Source organism: Acomys russatus, chromosome 17 (genome assembly GCF_903995435.1).
Source record: "Acomys russatus chromosome 17, mAcoRus1.1, whole genome shotgun sequence".
In the NCBI taxonomy this organism is placed as follows: domain Eukaryota; kingdom Metazoa; phylum Chordata; class Mammalia; order Rodentia; family Muridae; genus Acomys; species Acomys russatus.
In genome coordinates this window covers 62,842,001-62,869,522 of record NC_067153.1, presented here as the reverse complement: position 1 = coordinate 62,869,522, position 27,522 = coordinate 62,842,001, and the positions used below count along the sequence as shown (strand labels likewise).

Genomic DNA, 27,522 nt, shown 5'->3' with positions numbered 1-27,522 from the left:
ACACACACACACACACACACACACACCCCACACACACATACACGCACAGGTATGTCCCTAAACCCAGAACAATTTAGTTCCATCTCTCTTAACCAAAACACAGAGCCTGTCAGGGACTAGGCTACTGACCTCCAGCCTCTTAAACTGGATCCATCTCATAAAGACAGGACACGTCTGCAGGTGGCGGGTCTCACACGTCTCCCCAGATCTGCCCAAGGAAGCTCCAGCTTCATACTGACTCTAAACGGCTTTCACAAGGCACACACAGCTGAACCTGAGCTCCAGGTGCTTTCTTACAACTAAAGCTCACAGTATTTCTAAAGTCTCCTCAGAGCTGCTCCAACCATTAACCTCTCCCAGTCAAGCATTTCTATAGTTCTTGCAGGGCTCTGCTTTGAAATAAGTCTGCGGTGATTCCCTCCTCCTCCTCTTCTTCATTTGTCTCAGTTTTCTTTTTAAAAAAATATGTTATTAATTTATTCAAATTACATCTCAATTGTTACCCCATCCTTTGTATCCTCCCATTCCTCCCTCCCTCCCGCTTTCCCCCTCCCCCCCATGACTGTGACTGAGGGGGACCTCCTCCCCCTGTATATGCTCATAGGGTATCAAGTCTCTTCTTGGTAGAGGCTGCCTCTTCTTAAAGGATCTGTACAGACTTAGAAGGATCCTCACCCTTTCTGAGTCAGGCAGACAACTTTTCTATCATTCTTTGGGCTAAAAGGAGCAAGCAGAGCATGGTGGCCATAAGGGGAGCTACAGATTGTGTGTGAGCCCTCAGCACCACGGTCATCACACGCAGCCTCACAGCCGCCCCTCAGCACCACGGTCACCACACAAAGCCTCACAGCCGCCCCTCAGCATCATGGTCACCACACACAGCCTCACAGCCGCCCCTCAGCACCACAGTCACTACACGCAGCCTCACAGCCGCCCCTCAGCACCATGGTCACCACATCCAGCCTCACAGCCGCCCCTCGACAAAGGTCTTCTGCTTTCTCACCTTTGGTTTTGTGTTTCACAGAGATGAAAACAGGTCAAGTACTATAGCTTTGCGGAGCCCCGTGAGGACTTGGAGAGCTTGGGCTTTACCGTTAGTCACGCACTACAGCAGGCTTGGCGCTCACACCCTAACTCTCCTGCCTGTGTAATCCATGAGGGCTTACTTCCCTAAGCCCATTGTCTCCTCAACAATGAAGGCACGGCAGCCCTCTCTCAGGGAGGGGGCTGCGAGCATCACAGGAGATATAAGGCTTGGGCAGACTTCTGAGGTAAGTGGGATTTCTGGATTGTTGAGGACATCCACTTTCTTTATGAGCAAAGATCAATTCCCACTTTCCCAGATCAGAGAGACAGACACGAAAAAGTCTCCTCCTCTGCGTCAGCAAAGAACTAGAATGGAAGTTCCTAAACTATGAAGAAAATCATTAGCCAATCAAGTCACATAATTAACGAGGAAACGAATGTTTTTTATGAGACACTAATGATCTAATGCCTTCCCCCGCCCCTCTCTCTAGACAGGGTTTCCCTGTGTAGCCCTGGCTGTCCTGGACTCGATTTGTAGACCAGGCTGGCCTCAAACTTGCAGAGACTCTTTTGCCTCTGCCTCCCAGAGTACTGGGACTAAAGGTGTGCGCCACTGTGCCTGGCTTATATTACATTTCTTAACTGAATTCAAAGAACAAAAGTCCACATGTGGCATGACCTAATCACAGACACTGGGCTACAGCCCCAGTGGCTCCCACGTCACTCCACATGTGTCATAACCTAATCACAGACACTGGTCTACATCCCCAGCGGCTCCCACGTCACTCCACATATGGTATAACCTAATCACGGACACTGGGCTACAGGCTCAGCGGCTCCCACATCAGCCCACAAAGCATGCATAAAGACTAGTTCATTTTTAGCATGTCTCGTAGTAAGAATCACTGTATCTCAGCCCAGAGAGACAGTGATGTTTATCTGGTCTAGGCTGCTGGCTAAGTAATTAATACCTTAAATTTCATAATTAAAATTATAGTGTTTAACATAAAAGTATTAATATGTTATGTCTTCTTAAGAAAAATGACTATTTAACTTTGCAAAGAAGCTAATATTTTAGCTGTCAAGAAGATCTCGGGCCTCAGGAGACCTTGTATATATACACACAAGTTACTAAATCTCTCTCTGAGGACAAAAAGCATCTTCTTTAGAGTATTGCCACAAAAGCTAAGCGGTAGTAAGATGTGGTGGCACAGGTCTACAGGGCACGTGGAGGGTCTGGAGCTCAGCCTGAACCAGCTGACATGCAGAGGTCAAGGCCAACCTGAACTACACAGTGGGACCTTGTCTCAAAATAAGCAAGCAACCAACCAAACACAGCCCAAGGGCTAGAAACAAACATAGCTCAGTCACAGAGCTCTTGCCAGGATGTGTAGGGCCTGGGGTTAGACCCCAGCACCGCAATACACACACACACACACACACACACACACACACACACACACACCACACATGTGTGTGCACGTGCACCAATAGGCATATAAGACACATAAGTGGATTGTAACTAATAACTTCTCATCTCAAAGGCAACTTCTTCACCTGCCAACCAGCTATCCTCCCCTCCACACAGCAGCTGTCCTCCCCTCTACACAGCAGCTGTCCTCCCCTCCACATGTGTCCTACGTGGACTTGGTCCCACACCACACAGCAGCTGTCCTCCCCTCCACATATGTCTTATGTGGACTTGGTCTCACACTACACAGCAGATGCATCCTACTTTGTCTGGCTCTTCAGGACCCATTAACCACACTGACACATTTTCCCATGCCACTGAGAACCAGCCGCCACCAAAGCATTATGGCTTCTAGTAAACAGTGTTCCTAGTTATGAGGCCCTTTACAATGCCTACTGCCCCTTCCTGTCATGTTGGGAATCTTCAGTTCTGTTACCACCATCACTTAGGGCCACTTTAAAGAATCTTCCAAGTGCCTACTTGGTACCAGACAGGAGCTCTGGAGGCCACAGTGCAGGGAAAAACAGAAATGTTACTGTGTAGTCATCTGCTCAGGAAGCCTAAAGAACTTTTCCTCCACACGGTACAAAGGAAGCCGCTCAACCCAACCACACCCAACCAAACCCATGCCAGCCTCAAGCCTGACCAAGCCTTCAGCTGATGCTAAGGCACTTCCTGGACACCTCTTATACCTTTTCTTTGGGAGAAAAAGGTAGCTTTATTATTTGGCTTATAAGCTGTAAAACTTCCAGTATATCAAAATTCATTTGGCTTTGAATATTTCAATTTTCAAGCTGCTCCAGCTGCACTGGCATGTGACCTGTCCTGACTTTCCCCTGATGGCAACTTGCCTTTGTTTTCCCAGAGGGACTCATATCTGGGCACCAAGCCCAGACCTTACCCTACCCACAGCATCAGTGGAGACCACAAACCAATGTAACATAATGGTGACGGCTTTGTGTGTCTTGGCCACCTCTGTGGGCTGCAGGCCCTGAGTCACTGGTCACCATCAGTTCTCACTGAACTTTAAACAATGAGGTGTCCAGAAGAGCCCTGGCCACATGACCAGACAGAGAAGAAGCCAACCAAAAGTCGGGACTGGGTTTTCAGACGGAATGCTTCTAAAGATAATCTATAGGCTGGCCTAGAGGTGTAGCCCAGGGTGAGAGCTTTGGTCTAGTGTGTAGACGGTCCTGGATGGATCCCAGCGCCAAGTCCAACTGCCCTGCCGCAGACACAGAAAGGGAGGAACACTTGAAGTGTCTTATAGACAAGGCATCTTCCTTTTAAGTGAAAGTGCAGAGAGATGAGGCAGCCTCAGACACATTCAAACTGACTTTTGAATGTTTCTTTTCCCATTTCTTTCCACTAGTATGTGGTGCAGGAGAGGGAACAGAGGGCTGTGGGCAGGGCAAACTTTCCCTACGTATGCCAGCCCCTTTGGATTTTTATCTGTACAGCCAATGACTGCCCTAAAGTCCTAATACAGATCACACAGAGATATCTCACCCATGGTTACCCACTTTCATTCACACGTGCATCATGCTAATTAAAGGGCTGTCTGTCTTCATGCTGTGTTAGTGGCACTGGAGTGTTAGAACAACAGACTGATGGACAAGCATGCTGCCTCAGGGGCTCACACCAGCTGCAGAGGCACTGAAGACGTTAGAGAGCTGGGGGGGGGGGGCATTAGGACTACTGAGGTATAATAATTTGCAACGTTAAAAAAGAGCTTAGAATTTAAAGAGGTGTGGAGATTGTTCTTCCCAAAACGGGAACCGTTACTGAGCCCGTAGACAATTGGTTCCTGGAGCGATGCTGTCACCTGCTGCTCCCTCAGGGTCTGACAACTCATCCCATGGAAACGTATCTTCTGCTCCCCCTTCCTCACGCATATACCAAGTGTCCCTGGCCCCACATCCCACTTTCCCCTCTCATTTCTTCCCATTCCAGTCCTTCCTGAGGCCCCCAGGTCCGTTCTCTCCTGTCTCTTTAACCACTCCAGGCTTGCTCGCCTGGTATAACCTCTACCCCAGCACCATGCATAATCATTTCTCTTTGGAAAAAAAAATCACGACCTATCCTTGTAGAGGGGCAGAGAATTACTCAAAAATAATATTTAAAAAAAAAAAAAGAAAAGAAAAAAAGAAAAGAAACAGTAAGGTCTTTAAATTCCAAGCTGCTTTCCTAGTAGGGGGTAAAAACCCAGAAGAGAAGCAGTGACTTCAAATTGGCTCACACTAGGCCATTCCCTGGTAGTAGCAAGTGGCCATTTTTCATCATCTGGCAGTCAATCAAAGCATGTGTGTGTGGGGAAGGGCAGAAGGCAGCCTGATCTGCCCCAATGGCGGGGGGGGGGGGGGGGGACGGGCAGGGAAAGAAGTATAAATTGAAGCAAAGGACTAAGGAAAAAGTAAGGGACGATCAAGAGAGAGTGTGAGGGCAGGGGCTTTAACCAGAACGGAAGGCAGCCCACGAGGCCGGGAAGGCGGGCAAGGGGGTGCAAGGAGCGGAGACCGCCATGCCTAGCCTGGTCCACTGTGTACTTCCTTACGCTGTCCGTAGCTGCCTTATCTATTTTCACCTCAGGCAGGAGCCGCCCGATGTGGGAGCCGGGCCCGATGAGCGACACCACGCCGTTGCAGTCCACCGTGCTGTTGCGCTTCACGCTGCGCCGCAGGCTGGGGAAGATGCGCGAGGAGCGGCTGCACTGGCTGTAGCCGCTGTAGCCGCTGTAGCTGCTGCGGCGCTCGCGGGCCCGGATCGGGATGAACAGCGAGTCGCGCCGGCCCTCGCTCTCCTCCACCGTGCTGTGCTCGTCGTCCGCGAACTCGTTCTCGGAGCCCGGGTCTCGGAACCTCCCGGGGCCGCGGAAGCTGAAGATGCTGCTTTTGCTGTTGTGCCGGGAGAGGAAGGGTGAGCCTGGGATGCTGAGCAGCGACTGAGAGAGGACAAGGGAGAGGGAGAGAAGAGAAAGAGGCGTGAGACCAAGCAGCACCCCACAGCCCAGCAGTGTCGCCTCCCCTGCCCCACCGCACCCCTGCAGTTCTCTGGCCACAACACCAGGGATGCTAGAAGCTTCTGCGGGCTGTTGAAGGTATATCACCCTACATCACTCTCTCTTAATCCTATCCCACTGCGCAAACACCTGGAGTCACCGTTTACTTGCTTTGCAGGCACATAAATCAGTTTTTTGCATTTACTACAAGCTCTCACAGAACCTGCCTTTAACACTGCCCAAGTTGGACTCTACAGCCCACCTAGCAAAAGCCTTTAAAGGGCCGAGAGTGGTGGTGCACACCTTTAATCCCAGCACTAGAAGGTAGAGGTAGGCTGATATCTGAGTTCGGGGAAGCCAGCCTGGTCTACAGAGTGAGTTCCAGGACAGCCAAAACTACACAGAGAAACTTTGTCTTAAAAAAAAAAAAAAGTGCCGGTAAAGGTATGAGAACCACTTGCCCTCACTTCATGGGTACCTGTCTGGAGCTCTGATACCACTACAAAATGCCACTGTTTAGTCAGCTGACACGCGTTATTCACTTCCTCCACTTTCAAGTCAACATTTTCTATTTGCATGTACACCTGCAGGCCAGAAGAGGGCAGTAGATCACACTGTAGATGGTTGTGAGCCACCATGTGGTTGCTGGGAATTGAACTCAGGACCTCTGGACACACAGCCAGTGCTTTTAACCTCTGAGCCATCTCTCCAGCCCGGTCAACATCTCTTAAAATCAGAATTTTAAGTAGTTGTAAATAATTTATTTCCCAACTTACTTCGTTGTAAATCAAACAGTTCTCAGCAGTGACATTTTGAAGTTAGGCTTTTTACCAAGTATCCCGTTTCTTTTTGTCTTTCAGCGCATTCTTTCCATTGCACATTCCCTCCCAAGTGTCAGGAACGTGCGTTTTAGTGCTTACACACGCTTTACTGATCAGCACTGAACAAGCAGCTCTAAAACGTGAAACTTCCTTCTGTGACCGTGAGCCCCTAAGACATTTCTCAGTTCCTCTTGGACTGAGTTTTTATTATAATTTTTATGAATGTAACTGACCACACTACACACACAGAGTGCGTATTTGACAAGCACTTCACTTGGAAGCAGTTACCACAGTGCGCCTCTTGATGAGGCGGCTGCTGTGTGGGTTCGTACTCCCCGTCTGCTGACAGGGCGGCTCACGAGTAGACGGAGACACGCTTACCCAGGCCCACTCCTAATGATCGATTTTAAGCGTTGGGAAGCCTTGTTTATGTAAATCTTGGAAAAAACTGCTATAATGTCGTTCAGTTCTTTTGAGCTCCTTCCAAGTTATATGCCAAAAGTCACACGGCAAGCCACCAGTCCCGTGTATTATAAGGCTCTGCCAGCTGACAAGTTTACACGTCTTTTCATTTTGTTGAGCGCTGAGTGGACGTGTAGCGGAGCCCCTTTCCCAGCTGCTGAGGGTCTTGACAAGGGGCCGTTTGCAATCCCAGGACTCTAGGAGCTACTCCTGCACGCTAAGGCGGCTTTGGTTAACATGTGTAACTGTTGGCACTTTAGAGCAAGAGGATTTTATCCTAGGAAGCTGTGCATTCTGTAGATACAGTGTTGCAGTCCCAGGACTGCAGGGTGACCTCCTTTAGTTTATGGGAGTCTGTAACAGGATCTAATCGACAAAGGTAGTTCTCAACCTCAAAGGAAGTGGTAAAATTAGACTTGTTTCCATTTGAAAAAGTATGACTTAATTTTTCATTTTTTAATTTATGTGTCCCACTCACAATAATCCCAGACCTGAATTTGCAACACTCCAGAACCCTTGACTGTAACTGTTCTACTCTTAACAACCATGTGAGGAAGTGATGGACTTAGAAAGTCCCATAGTGCAGCGCAGGTTCTGGGATTAGAGAAAACCCCGTGGGCACCAAGGCTGCCAACTGTCAGCTGGAAAGAGACTGGAAAGAGGGATGTGGGGGAGGGGCTGCAGGGGAGCACCAGGTCCAGGGCTTAACCTCAGCCACAGCTCTGTGTAGGTTAAAGGTTAGGGGATCCGGTTCCTGAAAACTGTGATTGCAAAGTCTTTGTGCCCTCCAAGGGAGACTTGTGAGCTCAGAGTGAGAAGCACAAACAGATGGCTGACACGGGACAGTCCTCGCTGCTCCGTGGTACTAACTAGTTTTACCAAGTTAGGTCTTGGAGAGAACTTTCACAATCCAAAACTGCAACAGGAGCGTTTAGCATTTACGCCCAAATTTCTGCTAAAATGGCAACTGTGTAAATGTGGCATACGTATTATAAATGCTAAGGGAAAGAAAGCTCCGTGGTGCTAACCCTAGTAGGGCTGTGTGCTCGGTGCTCTGTCCTTGTCTGCGCTGTGGAGAGTTCCACTCTGGCTCTATGTTCCAAGTGTCCCTAGTCTCCGTGTAATGTGCGAAGCTCCTGCCCTAGATGGGTTACATTCTCTTTGAAGAACTCAGACTCCCCGCATGTCGCTCTCCTCTCACCGGCTGTGTTGTCTTCTCCTGATTTGGCCCTAAGGAACACTCAAACCTCTGAGACATATATATGAATTTTATCACTGGAGGCCACATCAAGAAAACCACAGTCAGGGCCCGGGAACCAAAGTTTGACAAAGAATAATGAACAATGCCACTGTTCATGGTTTAAGAGCTATTGGTACGAAACAGCAAAGGATTTTAGCATATCAGCACGCGAAAGCTTAAAACACATACATAAATTAATATCTTTTAAGTTTTCTTTTTTAAAAAGATTTATTTATTATTATGTATATAGTGCTCTGCCTGCATGCACATCTGCAGGCAAAGGAGGACATCAGATCACATTACAGATGGTTGTGAGCCACCATGTGGTTGCTGGGAACTGAACTCAAGACCTCTGGAAAAGTAGACAGTGCTCTTAACTGCTGAGCCATCTCTCCAGCCCCTCTTTAAGTTTTCTTGCACATAGTTTATAATAAATAGACTAAGATACTTTTTTAAAAAGCTGTGTGGGGGCCTCAGGCCCTTTCATATTTAATTCCGTGTGTGCCTGCTCTCACACACATGTATGCAGCACATGGAATTGGTTCATGTTGTTGAGGGACTCAGCTCGGGCAGTCAGGCTTGGCAGCAAGACCCTTACCCACTGGGTCTTCTCACAGATCTCTCAATAAGTCTCAAAAGTGTAAAGACGCCCTAAGACCATAAAGATTTGAGAGCTTCTGCACCTCAGTAAATATACTTCACAGGACTAAAACAGAGCTTCAGGGTCACCTTATCAACTGTCTTGAGCCCTAGGGACTGAGAGAAGTCGGTAGGGGACGGGGACGGGAGCTCAGAAGATGGTAATAAGCTAGGCGTGGCAGTTTATGCCTTTTAATTCCAGCACTCAGGCAGATCTGTGAGTTCAAGGCCAGCCTGGTCTACAAAGTGTGTCTAGGACAGCCAAGGCTACACAGAAAAACCTTGTCTTGAAAAACAAACAAAACACACACACACACACACACACACACACACACACACACACACACACACACACACACACACACAAAGAAAGATGAAATGAAAAAACTGACGTGTATCAACACTGCTATGAAAAACTGAAAATCCTGAAAGCATGTGCAAGTACGACTGGGAATGGCTGGGGCACAACACGGTCAGAGAAACTGCAAGAGCCCAGGACAAGCAGAGTCGCCATTGCGTGGGGTGCCCGAGTCTGAGTCTTGGCAGCTAGTGAATCTACAATATTTTTCAAATGGAGAAATTAGAGGACAGGAGCACTTTTATGCAAAGCAGGACATCTTAGAATGCTGCTTTGTTCTCTAAGCGAGGGAGCAATCACTGTGACTCTGCTCGAGCCTACAGATCAATCAGAGAGTATTCAGTAGCCAAGCTGAGGAGCAGTGAGGTATTCATTACAGAGAGAGCTGGTCTCAAGACAAGGACAGAATTCCAGCAAAGCTGCAGTCACAGCCCCCAAAAGAGCGGGGCCAGGAGAAAGGTGGTGTGAAGGTGACAGCGGTGACTGTGGGCTGTAACGCAGTCCTACCGGAAGTGAAGTCAGCCTTCTACAGGCCCAGCATTCACTTGGCTAATGGTGTCTGAGTGACGGCCACGGTATGAAGGACAACAAAAGTAAATGTGCCGATAGAATACACATGCAGACAAAGCCACCAGGAGGCACAGCCAGCATGGTGGAAGGATAGGATGCAGACCAGAGAACCACGGCAACACAGACATTTACGGGCGGGCAACCCTTAGGGCGCTCCCCACACGGCAGAAACCAAATGTCATGTATGGTAGGTATCTGCTGGCTCGTTCTGGCCTAAGGGCTGGGTGCCTGACGGGGTCACGTGACTGAGCTGGAGGCTGGGCAGTATCCATCCTGGTGCAGGTAATGCCATTGACTCTATGGTAAAGAACCAGGAGTTTACCAGCAGACAGAACCCCTCTCGTTAGGGAAATTCTCTCTCATTCTTTTAATTGACTGATTCTGAACTGTCTATTTTCTTTAACACCCGACTCAATCTCTCCTGTCCGTTGATAAGATTTTACATTTTCTATGACATGGAAAAATTAAGACGGTCAGGGGGCATCTTCCTGTCTGCAAACACCCTCTCCACCTTAACTATTTTCCTGAGGCTTCAAGGAATAAGGGTAAGGTGTCCTTTCCTGCTAAGGACTGCCTCTATTTCCCCATTGTCCAAGGCTGTTACCGATTTCTAATCTTTTGTGCTCCACTCACACACCTGACTTTGCTATCGTTTGCCTAGGAGCATTATAAAAATGCCTATTTTATTCTATGCTATTCTTTGTGTTTATTTATTTTGATCTTTTATTATTTGTTTTATGTTCATGGATGTTTTGCTTACATGCATTTCTGTGTGCTATGTGCTTGCCTGGTGCCCACAGAGGAGGGTGTTGGGTCCTTTGGAAGTAGAGTTGCAGATGGCTGTGAGCTGCCCTGTGGGTGCTGGGAATCAAACCTGGGTCCTCTGCAAGAACATCCACTGACCTTAACCCCTGAGCCATCTCTGCAGTACATGTGCTCTTTTATTCTCTTTTGAGGCAGGGCTTCTCTCTGTAGCCCTGGCTGACCTGGAACTCGCTCTGTAGACCAGGCGTAAATTCAGAGATCCACCTGCCTCTGCCTCCTAGGATTAAGGGCACCGTCCCGGCCCACCCCCCAAACACACATTCTGAGAATATGTTGTTTTCTTGAGGAAGTCTTGCTCTGTAGGTTGGCCTTGAACTTGGGATCCTTTGGCCCTAGGCTCTGGAGTCCTGGGATTACCCACAGGTACTGCCACCATATCAAGCTTTCACATGTGCCCAAATACGATGTCCCCAAAGGACTTTCACAACAGCTGCTATTAGCAACCGTCACACACAGTTCTTATAGACTCCACCAAGAGGAGGGTCGTTCCTCTTGCTGTTTTGATGGCCCTGGGGCTGCCTCTGACTACGGAGGAAGGGCACGGTTAAAGGAGAATGTCTGCAAAGTGCTGGTAAGGCTTCTACCCGGGGAGGAAGGACAGGTGTGGGGACGGGTCTGGGAGCTGCCAGGCCAAGCAGGAAGAAGTCAAAGCCTTATCTGAGAAGATGCAGAGTTTACCTGATTCATGATGGAAAACTTCCTCCCTATCCTGTTGTCCGGCAGCCGGAAGCCCTTCCTCCTCATGCCGTCTTCCGACTCGGACTTGAACACCTTCTCGGGGTCACCTTTCTCCTCCCCCTCAGAGAGCTCCTTCTGTTTCCTCTTCTTCCGTCGGTTCCGCCTTTCCTTCGCACTCTTCGAACTGAGTTTGGAAAGTTCAGATGAGCTCCTTGGAGAGCCGGCCCCATCTTCCCCTTCTTCTTCAATGGCATCTTCTGAGACAGTGCCTGCCGAAGTGGCCATCGCAGCAGCCTAGGAAAGGTGCCATAGTGACAGGGCTGGTCAGAAGCGTTATCTGGGGTTACCATGTCAGCCTTTGACGGGCAGGAACATGGGTGCCCACCTATGTCAGCCACTGACAGACAGGGATACAGGGCGCCCACCTATGTCAGCCGCTGACAGACAGGGATACAGGGGCGCCCACCTATGTCAGCTGCTGACAGACAGGGATACAGGGGGCGCCCACCTATGTCAGCCACTGACAGACAGGGATACAGGGCGCCCACCTATGTCAGCCACTGACAGACAGGGATACAGGGGCGCCCACCTATGTCAGCTGCTGACGGACAGGGATACAGGGGGCGCCCACCTATGTCAGCCACTGACAGACAGGGATACAGGGCGCCCACCTATGTCAGCCACTGACAGACAGGGATACAGGGGCGCCCACCTATGTCAGCTGCTGACGGACAGGGATACAGGGGGCGCCCACCTATGTCAGCCACTGACAGACAGGGATACAGGGCGCCCACCTATGTCAGCCACTGACAGACAGGGATACAGGGGCGCCCACCTATGTCAGCCGCTGACAGACAGGGATACAGGGGCGCCCACCTATGTCAGCCACTGACAGACAGGGATACAGGGGGCGCCCACCTATGTCAGCCACTGACAGACAGGGATACAGGGGGCGCCCACCTATGTCAGCTGCTGACAGACAGGGATACAGGGCGCCCACCTATGTCAGCCACTGACAGACAGGGATACAGGGGCGCCCACCTATGTCAGCCGCTGACAGACAGGGATACAGGGGCGCCCACCTATGTCAGCTGCTGACGGACAGGGATACAGGGGCGCCCACCTATGTCAGCTGCTGACGGACAGGGATACAGGGGCGCCCACCTATGTCAGCCGCTGACAGACAGGGATACAGGGGCGCCCACCTATGTCAGCCGCTGACAGACAGGGATACAGGGGCGCCCACCTATGTCAGCTGCTGACGGACAGGGATACAGGGGCGCCCACCTATGTCAGCTGCTGACAGACAGGGATACAGGGGGCACCCACCTATGTCAGCTGCTGACAGACAGGGATACAGGGGGCGCCCACCTATGTCAGCTGCTGACAGACAGGGATACAGGGGCGCCCCACCTATGTCAGCCACTGACAGACAGGGATACAGGGCGCCCACCTATGTCAGCTGCTGACAGACAGGGATACAGGGCACCCACCTATGTCAGCACCCACCTATGTCAGCTGCTGACGGGCAGGGATACAGGGGGCGCCCACCTATGTCAGCTGCTGACAGACAGGGATACAGGGGCGCCCACCTATGTCAGCCGCTGACAGACAGGGATACAGGGGGCGCCCACCTATGTCAGCCACTGACAGACAGGGATACAGGGGGCGCCCACCTATGTCAGCCACTGACAGACAGGGATACAGGGGGCGCCCACCTATGTCAGCCACTGACAGACAGGGATACAGGGCGCCCACCTATGTCAGCTGCTGACAGACAGGGATACAGGGGCGCCCACCTATGTCAGCCGCTGACAGACAGGGATACAGGGGGCGCCCACCTATGTCAGCCACTGACAGACAGGGATACAGGGGCGCCCACCTATGTCAGCCACTGACAGACAGGGATACAGGGGCGCCCACCTATGTCAGCCACTGACAGACAGGGATACAGGGGCGCCCACCTATGTCAGCCGCTGACAGACAGGGATACAGGGGCGCCCACCTATGTCAGCCGCTGACAGACAGGGATACAGGGGCGCCCACCTATGTCAGCCACTGACAGACAGGGATACAGGGGCGCCCACCTATGTCAGCTGCTGACGGGCAGGGATACAGGGGCGCCCACCTATGTCAGCTGCTGACAGACAGGGATACAGGGGCGCCCACCTATGTCAGCTGCTGACAGACAGGGATACAGGGGCGCCCACCTATGTCAGCTGCTGACGGGCAGGGATACAGGGGCGCCCACCTATGTCAGCTGCTGACAGACAGGGATACAGGGGCGCCCACCTATGTCAGCTGCTGACAGACAGGGATACAGGGGCGCCCACCTATGTCAGCTGCTGACAGACAGGGATACAGGGGCGCCCACCTATGTCAGCTGCTGACGGGCAGGGATACAGGGGGCGCCCACCTATGTCAGCCACTGACAGACAGGGATACAGGGGGCGCCCACCTATGTCAGCTGCTGACGGGCAGGGATACAGGGGCGCCCACCTATGTCAGCCACTGACAGACAGGGATACAGGGGGCACCCACCTATGTCAGCTGCTGACGGGCAGGGATACAGGGGCGCCCACCTATGTCAGCTGCTGACAGACAGGGATACAGGGGCGCCCACCTATGTCAGCTGCTGACAGACAGGGATACAGGGGCGCCCACCTATGTCAGCTGCTGACGGGCAGGGATACAGGGGCGCCCACCTATGTCAGCTGCTGACAGACAGGGATACAGGGGCGCCCACCTATGTCAGCTGCTGACAGACAGGGATACAGGGGCGCCCACCTATGTCAGCTGCTGACGGGCAGGGATACAGGGGGCGCCCACCTATGTCAGCCACTGACAGACAGGGATACAGGGGCGCCCACCTATGTCAGCCGCTGACAGACAGGGATACAGGGGCGCCCACCTATGTCAGCTGCTGACAGACAGGGATACAGGGGCGCCCACCTATGTCAGATGCTGACAGACAGGGATACAGGGGCACCCACCTATGTCAGCCACTGACAGACAGGGATACAGGGCACCCACCTATGTCAGCACCCACCTATGTCAGCTGCTGACGGGCAGGGATACAGGGCGCCCACCTATGTCAGATGCTGACAGACAGGGATACAGGGCGCCCACCTATGTCAGCCACAGATGGGCTGGGACACAGGGGCAGCCACCTACGTCAGCCACTGATGGGGAGGGACATGGGGTGCCCACCTTACTGGAGGAAGCTGTGGTTAGCACTGGCTGCTTCCACTCTGTAGGTGAACTTAAATCCTGGTACACAGGCCTAAGTGACCAGCATATCTCATAGTGAGCATGCTGAAAATTTATTCTGAGTATCTCAGATAAGGAACTGAGTGCTGTCTTGATAGGACTCTTTAGTGAGTAACAGTGGAAATGAATGCTTACAAACTATATTACACATTATGGGGCAAATACTGCAATATATATATTGCATAAATATATAATAAATATATTTTATTATATATTAGTATAAAGTTATAGTAATGGAATAATAAACTCACAATTGTTTTAAAATTTTTTTTTTTTTTGCTTATATTTTCATTTTAAGTTTTTGGGTCTGGAGAGATGGCTCGGTGGTTAAGAGCATTAGCTGCTCTTGTAGAGGACCCGGGTTTAATTCCCAGCACCCACGTGGCAGGTCGCACCTGTCTGTAACTCCTGTTTCAGGGGATCTGACACCCTCATGCAGACATACATGCAATCAATGTACAAACACCAATGTACATAAAACAAAAATAAAGAAATTATTTTTAAAAGTTTTTAATAACAATTATTGTACGTATGTGCATGGTGTGTGTGTGTGTGTGTGAGCACGTGTACACTTTTCTGGACAAGCTGAGGCCAGATGTCAACCCAGGATTTCATCTGTCTTGTGTTTTATGACAAGGTCTCTCACTAGCCTGGAACTCATCAAGGAGGCTAGGTCACCCACTCCTCAGCCTTCTCAGGATTAGGGTGATGGTGTGAGCTGCCATGTTTGGCTTTTTATGTGGCTTCTGGGGATAAACGCAGGTCCTCGTGCTTGAGTGACAAGCACTTTGCCAACCAAATTCTCTCCTGAGCTCCTTCTATTTTCTTTTAAATTAGAAACAATACTCCCAGGCCACAGTGAGCCCATGAGGGGTATTGTAATGTTTTTCAAACCAACAGGTGGCTACATGTGGGGGTATCGTCCAGTTTTAGAGCCCAAGTGCTCAGGATGAGCTGTGCTGAGAAATTCAAAGAAACAGCAACTGCAGTGGCAATGTCTGGGGCCTCAGCTGCCCAGAGCCACCCGCCTAGAGCCACCCGCCCACCTGGGCCTCCTCCTGCTGCCCAGAGCCACCTGCCCAGAGCCACTGCCCACCTGGGCCTCCTCCTGCTGCTTCTTGAGCTGCTCTAGCATGGCTTTGAACTCAGCTTCTTTCTGCTCCGCCTCTTCCAACGTCGCCTGGTTCTGCTCTTCGTAAGCCATGGCCACCACAGCCAAGATCAAGTTCACCAAGTAGAAAGATCCCACAAAGATGACCAGGACAAAGAAGATCATGTATGTTTTCCCAGCTGCTCGTAAGGTCTGAAAGACAAAGGCCATTCTCTTGATATGTCCATCAAGTGAAGCAGGATGGGGCATGGTGTAAACCCAGTTCCTCAGCAGGGACCAGAACCAGCTGAGGAGGTCAGCGTTTCCTTGCATGGTACTTGGCACCTACCCCATTTCCCAGCAGTCAATTGTCTTCCTAGTGCTTAACTCTTAATTCCACTGTGGGAGAAAATGTCTTCTGTATTTTGCTTTCATAGAAAAATATTCTTTTTTATCTATCTATCTATCTATCTATCTATCTATCTATCTATCTATCTATCTATCTATCTATCCACCCACCCACCCATCGATCCATCTATCACAAGGTCTCACATTGTAGCCCTGGCTGGTATGAAACTTGTTCTGTAAGTCAGACTGGATTCAAACTCCCAGTGATGCTGCTGCCCCTGTGACTGGGCGCCAGGATCACAGTCCTCACCACAGGCCTGGCTCCTCTTGATTCCTTCAGTTAGCAAGTACTTAGTGGAATTTACTGTTTGTTACGTCCAGCAGTAAGAACTGACTTGGGGACTGGAAATAGAAGCCTCTCTTAAAGAGGCTCCTCCTTGCAAGGGGAGATTTGCTTTTTATGCTCTAGCCAGCCAGTGTCGGCAGTCAGAGAGAAACAGTGGCTCGTCACAGGTTTCCGGCATTAGCGATCAGTGGTGCCAATTTCTTCATTATGACTTGCGAAGTTACGAGACACCCGAAGTTATCAGTGTGGCCCAACAGGATGGGGACCACACACCTCAACAAGTCCAAGTGTATTATAGCTTTAAAAGTGTTAATAAGTTGGGCTGTAGAGATGGCTCAGAGGTTAAAAGCACTGCTTGCTTTTCCTAAAGGTCCTGAGTTCAATTCCCAGCAACCACATAGCGGCTCACAACCATCTATAATGAGGCCTGGTGCCCTCTTCTGGTGTACATGCAGGCAAATCACTGTATACTTAATACATAAATACATTAAAAAAAAAAGTGTTCATAAGTCAAACATCAAGGTCCTATGACTAGAAATCCCACCGTTTTAATACCTAGGAAGGGGCCCTGCACAAACAAGTGTTTGCTGGTTCTTAATCAGATGCGCTAACGCCAAAACCCCAAAGAAAACGCAGGAAGTAACAGGAGATGAAGCAGGTAGGGGCCACCCCAGGCCAGCCTGGGACTGTCAGGGTGTCAGAGGCTACAGAGAACCTGACACAGAGCTGAGCGCTGACTCCTCGCCCTAGATGCTACTTAACATCTCCACTACGGGTGTGTCACACAGAAAGTCCCCAACACATAGCAGCCTCATGTGGACTATATCACTAAAGAAAAAGGTACGACTTACCAACTGGTATAAGTTCTCCCAATAGTCCTGGGTCATAAGGCGAAACAATGCCAAGAAGGCCCAGCTGAAGGTGTCAAAGCTTGTGTAACCATAGTTGGGGTTCCTCCCTGCTTTCATACACAGGTACCCCTCTGGGCATTGTCTGAAGAAAGAAAAGGGCATATACTGGGAAGGAGGCACAGCTCAGTGGAAGGGTACTTACCTGGAAACTGCAAGCCCCTAGATTTTATTCTTAGAGAAACACACACACACACACACACACACACACACACACACACGTGTGTACATTCATATGAATGCGTGTACACACATGCAAATGTGATAATGCACCTGCACACGCAAATGCATATATGCACATGTGCATGCATGAACACATAGTGAGTATATGCACATGCAGACACACACACATGCATGCACACATGCATGCACACACACAGTGACACTGTGAGAGAGAGAAAGGAAGCTTAGGACTTTTTAGAATAACTGGGCCCAGTCATGACCTTAGAGACAACAGATTACACAAACCTATGTATTCCATGCCCTTGGAGATGATAGAAATAGCTACGTTTAGACCCAGAACAAGAAAACTGGAAGAAAAATAAGAAAAAGAAAAAGAAAAAAGGAAGACAGTAACAGCTAGCTGCCATCTGGGGAGGCCTAGAACCCCAGTGATCCGCCATAATCAAGGACACAGAGACTGAGATGTGCACACACCTAGGTGCTGGGACTCAGTGGGCAGAGCCCAAGGGTGTGCACTTCAGAGATATGCCCAGGGGTTTCACGCGCACCAAGTGTAAGAACCAGTGCCTCATCAGATCACAGCTCCACACCAGTGCACAATTCAATCAAATCACTAATCGATTAATTAATTCAAATTAGCCATTTTTGTCAACGACACATGTTTAGAAGTTAAGTTCTCCTTGGCTGCCGGTTCTGTCAACACTTGCTGCACTAACCTCAGTCACAGTAAGGATTTCAGTGACACCGATGACATAAATCTCTCCTGCCTATGCAATCACTTGGCATCTCTTTTGGCGTAACTTCTAGTGTCTACTTCAATACAGAACTTAACTCGCTCTCTAGTCGTCAGGGGCCAGCGTACGGAGTGAAGCATGAGCAGCCTCAGGTTTGCAAGGTGTGTCGTGCAGTGTCCAGCAGGCTCCTCACGCGAGCCCTGACAGGAGGGCAGCATGGTCACTAAGTCCACGCCGTCACGGGTGAGGCGGCAGAACCGGTTGTGTGGAAGCAGCAAGACAACTCTGGTCCTAAGCTGCTCCCCCCTTCCGCCATAGTGCACTTCCAGTTGTCCTTGGATGCTAAACCCTCACCAAGACGCGGGCCTCGCTGCATACGTATTAACTGTGTTAGCTCAGGGGCAGGGGTCGGCAAGAGGCAGGTAAGCGATTTGGTGCTACCGAGTTTCCCTTATCTCTTTACACTGCAGATTTCCCATTATTGCTGCATTCGCCTTCGAGTGAAATGTCAACTTTGGATGGTCAAGTATGAAGTGGAAAGAGAATCAGCGTCAGCCAGGCGGTCAGACCCCCATGTGGGGCCCGGGGTGTGCATGGGAGGACAGCGAGGGAGGAGAACACAGGAGAGAGGTACCTACCCAGCATCCGAGCTGTTCCCGCACAGCAGGGGCTCTAGCATGCCGGGGACCTGGTAGAAGTTTGCTGGAAAAGTTGAAAGAGGCAGGAAATCAACAGGCAGATTGTGGTGGATGGGAGAGTAAGGTTACGCGGTCTCTAGCTTGCCAGCAGAAACAGCTATTGATTTTTTTTTTTTTTTTTTTTTTTTTTTAGCTCATAGAGAACTTTCTCTACAGCGGAAAGCTGATGAGAGCTCCTCCCCATTAATAATCCCCTGTGCACGTCTAAAGCTAAGAGCTACCCCAAAGCCCTTGGGGCGGCGCAGCACTCACGGGCACTTGACTTCCCAGCGCTTCAGCTATGCCTGCCAGATCTGCTACTTGAACCAAAGGGCCTAAAGCACTGGTTCTGGTTCTAAACCTTCCTAACGCCGGGACCCTTTAATGCCTGAGACACCTCATGTTGTGGTGACACCACAGCCATCAAATTATTTTGTTGCAACTTCACAGCTGTAACTTCGCTGCTGTGATAAAGCATAAATACGGGGTCTCTGACATGTGACCCCGAGGGGCCGTGACCCACAGGTAAACTTCTGAGACCTACATCCCTTTAAACAACTTTAACTTTTTAATCCTTGTAATATTTTTATCAAAATGTTCTAGAACTGCTCACTAGTCATTACTTACCATGTCCCACTTTAAAATCCGAAGGCCCTGTCCCTGACATCTCCTTTGCAATACTTTCTTGTGGCTACTTAATTGATTTTATTTCTCTCGAGTGACTAGTGGTGGTATATACACACATATATATATACACACATATATTGCTAATAGAAACAGCGTTGCACCAAATTCTCCTGCATGCAAGACCCTAGTGCTTTGAGTCCTCAAATGAAGTCATTAAAACTCCTTAGTAAGATCAAGCAGTCTCAGACATCTGACGCCCGCGACAAGAGCTATTACAAGGTTCTCCTAGCACAAAGAGCTTCGGTTCCAGCAAAGTCTAGACTGAGTGCCTAACTGTGACAGGCAAACCGGCAAGGGGAGCCCCTATCGAGCATCTAGGCATGAACTTTAGGGGTACATGAGAAGATGGTGTAATCCCTCACTTGGTTTTCAATAGCCAAGGCACGGCCAGGCATGGCGGTGCACACCAGCACTCGAGAGGCAGAGTTCAAGGCCAGCCTGGTCTGCACTGTGTACTCTACAACAGACAGAGTTACATAGAGAAGCCCTGTCTCAAAATAAAATAAAGTAACAAAGTGCTGAGAGGGTCTGCAGGGCCCTGCCTTGGGGACAAGGGGATGGTTTCCCGGCGACATCTGGCTGTGCTGTGCCTCTTGGGGCCGGACCACTTTTGCTAGCTCAGCCGTGGGGTCTGACAGGAACCGTGGTGGAGCTTTCTTTCCTCTGGCCCCAGTGGGGACACATACTTTTATTGTTGATATACTCCTCCCAGTCAAAGCCTCTGGTGCCGTTCTCAAGAAAGCTCTCGTTGAAGTTTATGGGCCACACGACGCACTTGTTGCGAAGGTTGCCCATGAACAGCTGCAGCCCGATCAGCGCGAATACGCTCAGGCAGAAGACAGTCAAGATCATCACGTCCGACAGTTTCTTCACAGACTGGATGAGGGCACCCACAATCGTCTTCAGGCCTGAGGGAAGAGACAGAGCCCCCAGAACGAGAGTCAGCACCGTGCTCTCCCTGCTTTCCCTAGCCTCCCATCTCAGTCCTGTCTTCCGCTCTCCCCAGAGAACCCCCTTGAAATATGGCCACTGCACCTTCACACAGAGCAACAATGGGTAAGTACAACTACCCAGAAGTGGCCATTTCTAAGTCAATAATCCTTTTTAACAACAATCAAGAGAAGCTGCTTCTGCTGGCGTGTGGCTCCCCTCTCCCCAGGGACTTACAAGTGCTGCTCCCTCCTCCCAGATGCTCCAGCCTGTCCCTTGCCCTGCTGCTCCCTCCTCCCAGATGCTCCAGCCTGTCCCTTGCCCTGCTGCTCCCTCCTCCCAGATGCTCCAGCCTGTCCCTTGCCCTGCTGCTCCCTCCTCCCAGATGCTCCAGCCTGTCCCTTGCCCTGCTGCTCCCTCCTCCCAGATGCTCCAGCCTGTCCCTTGCCCTGCTGCTCCCTCCTCCCAGATGCTCCAGCCTGTCCCTTGCCCTGCTGCTCCCTCCTCCCAGATGCTCCAGCCTGTCCCTTGCCCTGCTGCTCCCTCCTCCCAGATGCTCCAGCCTGTCCCTTGCCCTGCTGCTCCTTCCTCCCAGATGCTCCAGCCTATCCCTTGCCCTCCCCACTTTCTGCTGTTACTGGAACCTCTGCCCCAAGAAGGCCTCCTGCTTCTCAACTCTCCTACCGCTGCTGTCGCTTTAGCAGAGCCTCCTATTTTCCCCTGTAGCGTTTGGCGTGGCTATAATTCATTTTTTTCATCTGTCTTGTCTACAGTCTACAACATCTAATTCACAATAGATAATTTGTTGGGTAAACAAATTTTTTAAAAAAGATCCGTGATTAAGGATGCTGCCAAGTTGGAAAGGATATAAGCCAATAAAAAGTAAGAATTGCTGAAGAGCTCTGGAAAAGTCAGCGTACTGAAAAGATTGTTATCCATACAGTATTTACAGTTTGCCTTTCCATTTAAAAATATATGTCTTGCTTGCTCCAGTGACCTTCCTTGCATCCCATTTTAAAAACAAAATACTTGTATCTCATTATCATGGGAGGTTTTATTTTATATTTTTGAGGTTAGTTCTGGCAACTGAATTCAAAGCTTTGTGTATGCCGGGCACACACTCTCCCGGGGGGTTAGGTTATACCAGTTCCAATCTGAGGTTTAAAACGCAAGACAATGAATGGGCTCAGATTTAAACCTGGAGACAATCACTTCTACATTGCATAGGGAGATGTCAGTGACAGGAGACATTAAACATAATTGTAGGTTTATGCTGCTGGAGTCAAAAGAGTCTGTGTGCAACCTTCAGCATGTCCAAGAGCAGCTACCATAGCACACGGCCACAAGACACCAACACTCCTACAGTGCAGGATACCGTAGGGCGCGGCCACAAGACACCAACACTCCTACAGCGCAGGATACCGTAGGGCGCGGCCACAAGACACCAACACTCCTACAGTGCAGGCTACCATAGAGGGCGGCCACAAGACACCAACACTCCTACAGTGCAGGATACCGTAGGGCGTGGCCACAAGACACCAACACTCCTACAGTGTACAAGGAGACTCTGAGCCTTAACACAAGGCCTCGGGGAGTAGCTCAGCCTGGATCAATTTCTGGCACTCCAGAGAAGGCTAACGTGGGCTTGGCTGCCATGGCCGGGTGCGTCGTCACTGAGCCTAACCAGACGTGCTACTTCTACACATCACCTGACCGCACAACGAACACTCCCGGCTCTGGGCATATCCACCTTTGCAAGGCTAACGGGAGTGAGGCTGTGACAGACGTCAGGGCATGGGCCCAGCACAGGCGAGGCACCGGCACCACCGCAGATAAATAAGTAAACAGGGACAATTACAGTGGACTATCAGGCTGTCCTGACGCTTGAGCAGAGCGCACACGGCAAACTTGACAGAGGGAGCACGCGGTGCACAGCGAACAGGGCTAGCACTGTCTGAGCAGATCTGCAATAGCGATCTCATTGAATTGCCACGACATGTGGGTAAGATAATATAAACAATATCTAAAGCAGGTCACGTGTCACTATTGTGCATCTAGTGCCCCCTCAAGGGGACTTGTGGTGGTCCAGCGGGTGTTGGACATGTTCAGAGTTAAGCTCAACAGGACTTTCTTCTGAGTCCAATAGTCGAACTGGATGCCGTGTCTGGTCTAGGCCCTGGCACAAAACAGGCACTTAATAAGTTCCCAGAGAGTAATAATAAAGATCTATCTTTCTTTGTTTCTTTTCCTTTCTTTTAAAACAGGGAACAAGAAAGGCGCCTAGGGGAGAAGTGGGCAGGGGCCTGAGCCTTCTTACAGTGTGGAGGCTACAGCACCAGGGGGAGAGGACGTGCCGGGTCCCAGGAGACACATGTGGAAGGGAGCTCAGGAGACACATGTGGAAGGGAGCTCCTGCGCACTGTATAGGTGCAACAGCTGTTGATCATTCTTGATACAGTGATACAGATTATTATATATTGATTCATAATTAAGGTTATATTTGATAACTTGTTAGAATTTTATATATGATATAGAAATAAGGTTATTTTTGATATATTGGTATAGATTACTATGTATTGGGCAAATATTAAGTTATTTTTGATACAAATATGTATAGATGTCTCTACTCTTGTATAAGGTATTAGACCTTTGCAACTTATTTAAAAATACAGAGTTTACCTCCAGTCCTTTTAAAAGCTGCTATTACAAGCTGTTTAGGATAATTAAGTAATGCAAGTTAATAGTCAGTCAATCCCATGTTCAGGTCAGGCACTAGTCTAATTTATCACAAAGTATCTGTCCTAGGTTAGACTGATAGTGGAGAGCTAGGCACAAGCAATGTTTCAGATATATTACAGATAATGGTTACATACTATGTAAATCAGAGATAGACAAAAGGTGACAGATAGTCTTCAAAAACCTCAGAGGCCTACAGATTATGGCATTTAAAGATGTTTTTATTATTTTAAGGCTTTTCTGGCAATGAGACATATTGGTTCCTGGCACCACCCCACTTTGATTTGAAAGAAGATACTGAGCATTGAAAAATCTCCAATAGAAGATGGCCTCAAATGTGGCAAGCTCGCTACTGGGCAAAGAAATGCCATTACTCAACTGAAGCCCCAATGCGGGGAAGTCAACTGCCAAGCTCTGCTAGGACAGGGTAAGCAAGCCCTTCTTAGCTTCCACTTCACAAGTATGTCTGTCAGATACACTGGGCCAGAGGGCTGAAGGCTGACACTCCAACGTTACAGAGGAATCCTGGGTGACTGTCATTCTCTGTTTTAGAAGCCGCTTGCCTGTATGCCTACATACCTAGGCAATGTTTATTTCCCTCTCAAGTCTCTGATGAGCTTGAAGACTAAATAGTTATAGCCTTACAATTAGGTTTAAGTCGTTTAGTATTTAGGAAGACATTTTTAGACTGGTGATACTAGTAAAAATACAAAATGATTTAAGGGCCAGGAATAGTGGCTTTAATCCCAGCACTCAGAGGCAGGTGGGTCGCTGTGAGTTCAAGGCCAGCCTGGTCTACAAAGTGAGTCCAGGACAGCCAAGGCTACACAGAGAGACCCTGTCTCAAAGAACAAAACAAAAGAAAAAAAAGGACGCAGGTAAAGAACCCTGAACACACCAAGAGAGGAGAGATAATAGAATACTTTCTTGAGTTGCCAAATGCAGAAGGACTGGACATGGTGAGTGTAAATCTTTCCTAATAGTTTTTATAGTTGTTATCATTGTATATTAGTTTATTGTAAAAGAAAAAGTTTTTTATTGGACTAAAAAGGGCAATTGTAGAAGAAATTTCTTGTGTATTGTATGGAAGCAACACCTGTCAATTAAAACACCTACGGCCTATGGCTAAGGCAGGAAAAAGGGTTGGGACATTCTGTAGGCAGAAGGGATTCTGAGATAGGGAGAGGCAGGTGAGATTCAGCTAAAGAGATGTGAAGAAGACAGGATACATGGTGCCTGCCATGTGGCAGCCACGTGGCAGACCATAAATTAGAATAATGGGTTATTTTAAGTTATGAGCTAGTCAGAGGAGAGCCTGGCTATGTGGCCTATTATTTTTGTAAAATAATAATTGAGTCTCGTGAGTAATTACTTCCAGGGAGCTATGGGACAGAAGGAAAAACCACTGCAAAATAATGGTGACCTACAACAGACACGACTTTCTACTCAGACTTCTTTTATCCCGTAGGGTTGTGCAGTAGACAAGGCACTGGGAAGTTCAGTCACTATTAAAACCCACCATGGTTCGGAACAAGCTTAAGGTCACTTTTCAGGGCCTCAGCTCTCTTCCATGGGATATGCCTGGCGGTGGGCAGTGATGGAGGAGTTGAAGAGTGTTCTCTCAGAGTCTTTAGAAATAGGGCAGAGGCCCGGTGTGGTGGCACATGGCTTTAATGCCAGACCTTGGGAGGCAGAGGCAGGTGGATCGAAGTGAGATCAAGGCCAGCCTGGTCCACAAAGTGAGTCCAGAACAGCCAGGTCAGTTCAGGAACTGAGATGCCAAACAACCTTTATACCCAAGGCACGTGCTCATAGAGCTTGGCACGTCATCAAGCAGTGCCCCAGAGGTATGCAGCTGAGCTCAGTGCCAGTCTGGAGAATGGAAATTCCTCATTGCATTGTGACTGACTGGGTTGGGGCAGCCTACACTGGGCCAATAAGTCAAGTTTGGGTATGTAAGGTATTGAAGAGTGGTTCAAACAGAACACCGGGCCGGGTCACTGAAGAGTGGCTGTCCCACTTCTGTCCCTGGATTTTTTGGTAGCTTATGCAGCTACACCCACCTGTACACTGGATGATCATCTAACGGCCTTGGAAGTGTCATTTTAACTGAATCAAAAAGGGTGTTCTACTCACAATAGCAAAAAGAATTTAAAACTACAGAATATACAAAACTAAAGGGCTTGTTACAAATAAAATGAATCACTCAATAAATCGTATAATTCCATAATGAGTCTGACCTGGTTTTCCAGGGTGGGAAATCTTTGAGTGTTCCAAGTCTGTATAACAAGAAATTCTAGGCCACAATCTCTAACTGGCCCCTGTCCCTGAGGGTGTGCTGTTGGCAGCTCTGTTGGTACAAGGTGACTCTCTTGGTAGTTACAGATGTCAGGGTGGACACCTGACCTAAATTCCTCTGCTGTGAGGATCTGGAGCAGGAGACGGTTATCTGACCATGTGGCAGAAATATCAGCATACGAAGAATTGGAAGCAGTGTGTTGTGTTATTTTAAGATGTGCTTGAGAAAAGTAAGGGAGTTTGCATTTGAAGAAAGAAAAGAAACAGACAAGTGAAGAGAGACAGAATGGCAGGGACAAGACCTCCTGGGTCTCTGGGGTCTTCTGGCTGTGCATTCCATCTTCTCTAGCCTCAGAGGGGCCTGGGTGGAGCCCAAGGCTCCAGTGGACACTTGCTACCTGGAGACATCACAGCAGCTTACTATCCCTTCTCCTCAGCCAGATGTCACAGCTGACAAAACCTGGAAACACTCCACAAAGCTAAAAACACTTTCCTCAGGTGTTCTGACATCTAAGGCTTAGATCGTCTTGCTGGTCAGTTTGTTTAGCTTAAAACGTTTAAAGTGGAAACTTAGCTGGAAATGACATTTTGGCAGCTTGTACTGCACAGAGGCTCAGAGAAAGAAATCTTAATCAGGCAAGAGGAGTTGCTTAACCACACAGACAGCGGCCGTTTACCAAGCACTAACCAAGATTCTCATCCAGATCTGAAAGACAATGAGGAGGTGGTGGCCTGGGGAGAGAGGTGACGCAGAGTGAGGCCTGCAGGAGGAGGACATGTAACAGAGAGGCACCTGATGTGGCCACCACGCTGCACAGTGGTCTCACTGGAGACTGCTCCTTCCTGGGGCGTCTGCAGAGATGTCAGTGGCGTGGTAGTGATGGAGTGAGGTGCCATCGCTGCGGCTCCTACAGTACAGCTGTAAGTTTGCCTGAAGTGGCCGCTCACGGAGCAGATCCACCCAGCCCGCACAGCACTGGTCAGCAGAGCCCCCACACTCTTTGCAGAATATGCAGACCCGCAACTGCTCTGGCTGTCAGGAGAAGCTGCCTCACTCACACCACATGGCAGAACAAGTAAGGCATGCATAGGAAACTGATGACCCAAAACAGCAGAATATGCCCTCAAGTGACTCCCACACAACAGAGCGTGCAACAGAAGCCACATGGGGACAACCTGGACAGAGAGAGCTACCAAGAGGCTAAGGTTAGCCAGCACTTGTGCGTTTACTACAGACCTGGAGGATGGAAAGGATAGCGGGACCCAAGGTATGAAGGTCAGCTACTGGAGAGGCTGCTGGGTATTTCAGGGATCTTCAGAGGCAGGAGAAGCTGCGGCCACTGGCTTCTACTCCGCTCTGCGCCTAAAGGGTCCTTTGATCATCCTGTCACCTCACTCGATACCCAGAATCCCTTGAACAAGTGAGTGAGGCCAGCCTGTGTGCCGTGTCCAGAGAGACGTTTCAGTGGCTTGAAGCAATGTGAGCTACTTTCCCACAAGGTTAATATTGGAATCGCTCTCAGCAGAGGCAGAAGTGGTTCTCAGCCTGAGAGAAAGGCGTGTTCCTGGTTCCCCTCAGGCCGGCGAGTCCAGGGTAAAGCAGATCTCGCTCGCTTCCCTCCTACAGATGGAGGCTTGCTGGCTTCTTTTCTACTTAGGGCCTCTATTACATTTTGGTTATTTTCCCTTAATATTAAACATGGAAGGAAAAGAAACACAAAAGCAACAAGACTTAAAACTTGAACATTTAAAAATAAATGGTCAGCCTGGTGGCGGTGGTGGCGCACACCTGTAATCCTAGCATGCAGGAGGCAGAGGCAGGAGGATTGCTGTGAGTTCGAGACCAGCCTGGTCTACAGTGTGAGTTCCAGTATGGTCAGGGCTACATGAAGAAACTCTGTCTTGAAAAACAAAAACAAACAAACAATACAAAGATAAGTATAAACAAGCTACCAATGACTGCAGTAGTAAGGCATCTGTTTCTACCCTCTGTCACTAAGCAGGGAAAACTGCCACATTCACAATGAAAAAGACTTAAGGAAAACACTTTGTGAAAACTGGGCACAAAGGAAAACCTCCTCCACTTCCTGCTTCCTGTCTGATCTCGCTGGGCAGGAATGGACGAAACAGAAATGAAATAAACATCCAAGAGTAAAGTGACGAAAATGCCTCAACTCGGAAGAGAACAAGATGGCGTTAGACCAGCCTGGGAGCAGTGGGGGTGGGA

The 27,522-nt window shown here is 49.4% G+C and overlaps 1 protein-coding gene across 1 annotated transcript in view; it reads right to left on the bottom strand.

The window, feature by feature from the left end:
* The window catches only part of Scn8a (sodium voltage-gated channel alpha subunit 8), a 179,912-nt gene that overhangs the window by 50,444 nt on the left and 101,946 nt on the right, over positions 1-27,522 (bottom strand). Inside the window, exons 7-12 of the mRNA XM_051160368.1 lie at positions 20,018-20,239; positions 18,606-18,669; positions 16,994-17,135; positions 15,455-15,661; positions 11,089-11,382; positions 5,082-5,438 (exon numbers count right to left, since the gene is read on the bottom strand). Of these exons, the coding sequence (XP_051016325.1) occupies positions 5,082-5,438; positions 11,089-11,382; positions 15,455-15,661; positions 16,994-17,135; positions 18,606-18,669; positions 20,018-20,239 (1,286 nt within the window). The remainder of the gene's footprint in view (positions 1-5,081; positions 5,439-11,088; positions 11,383-15,454; positions 15,662-16,993; positions 17,136-18,605; positions 18,670-20,017; positions 20,240-27,522) is intronic.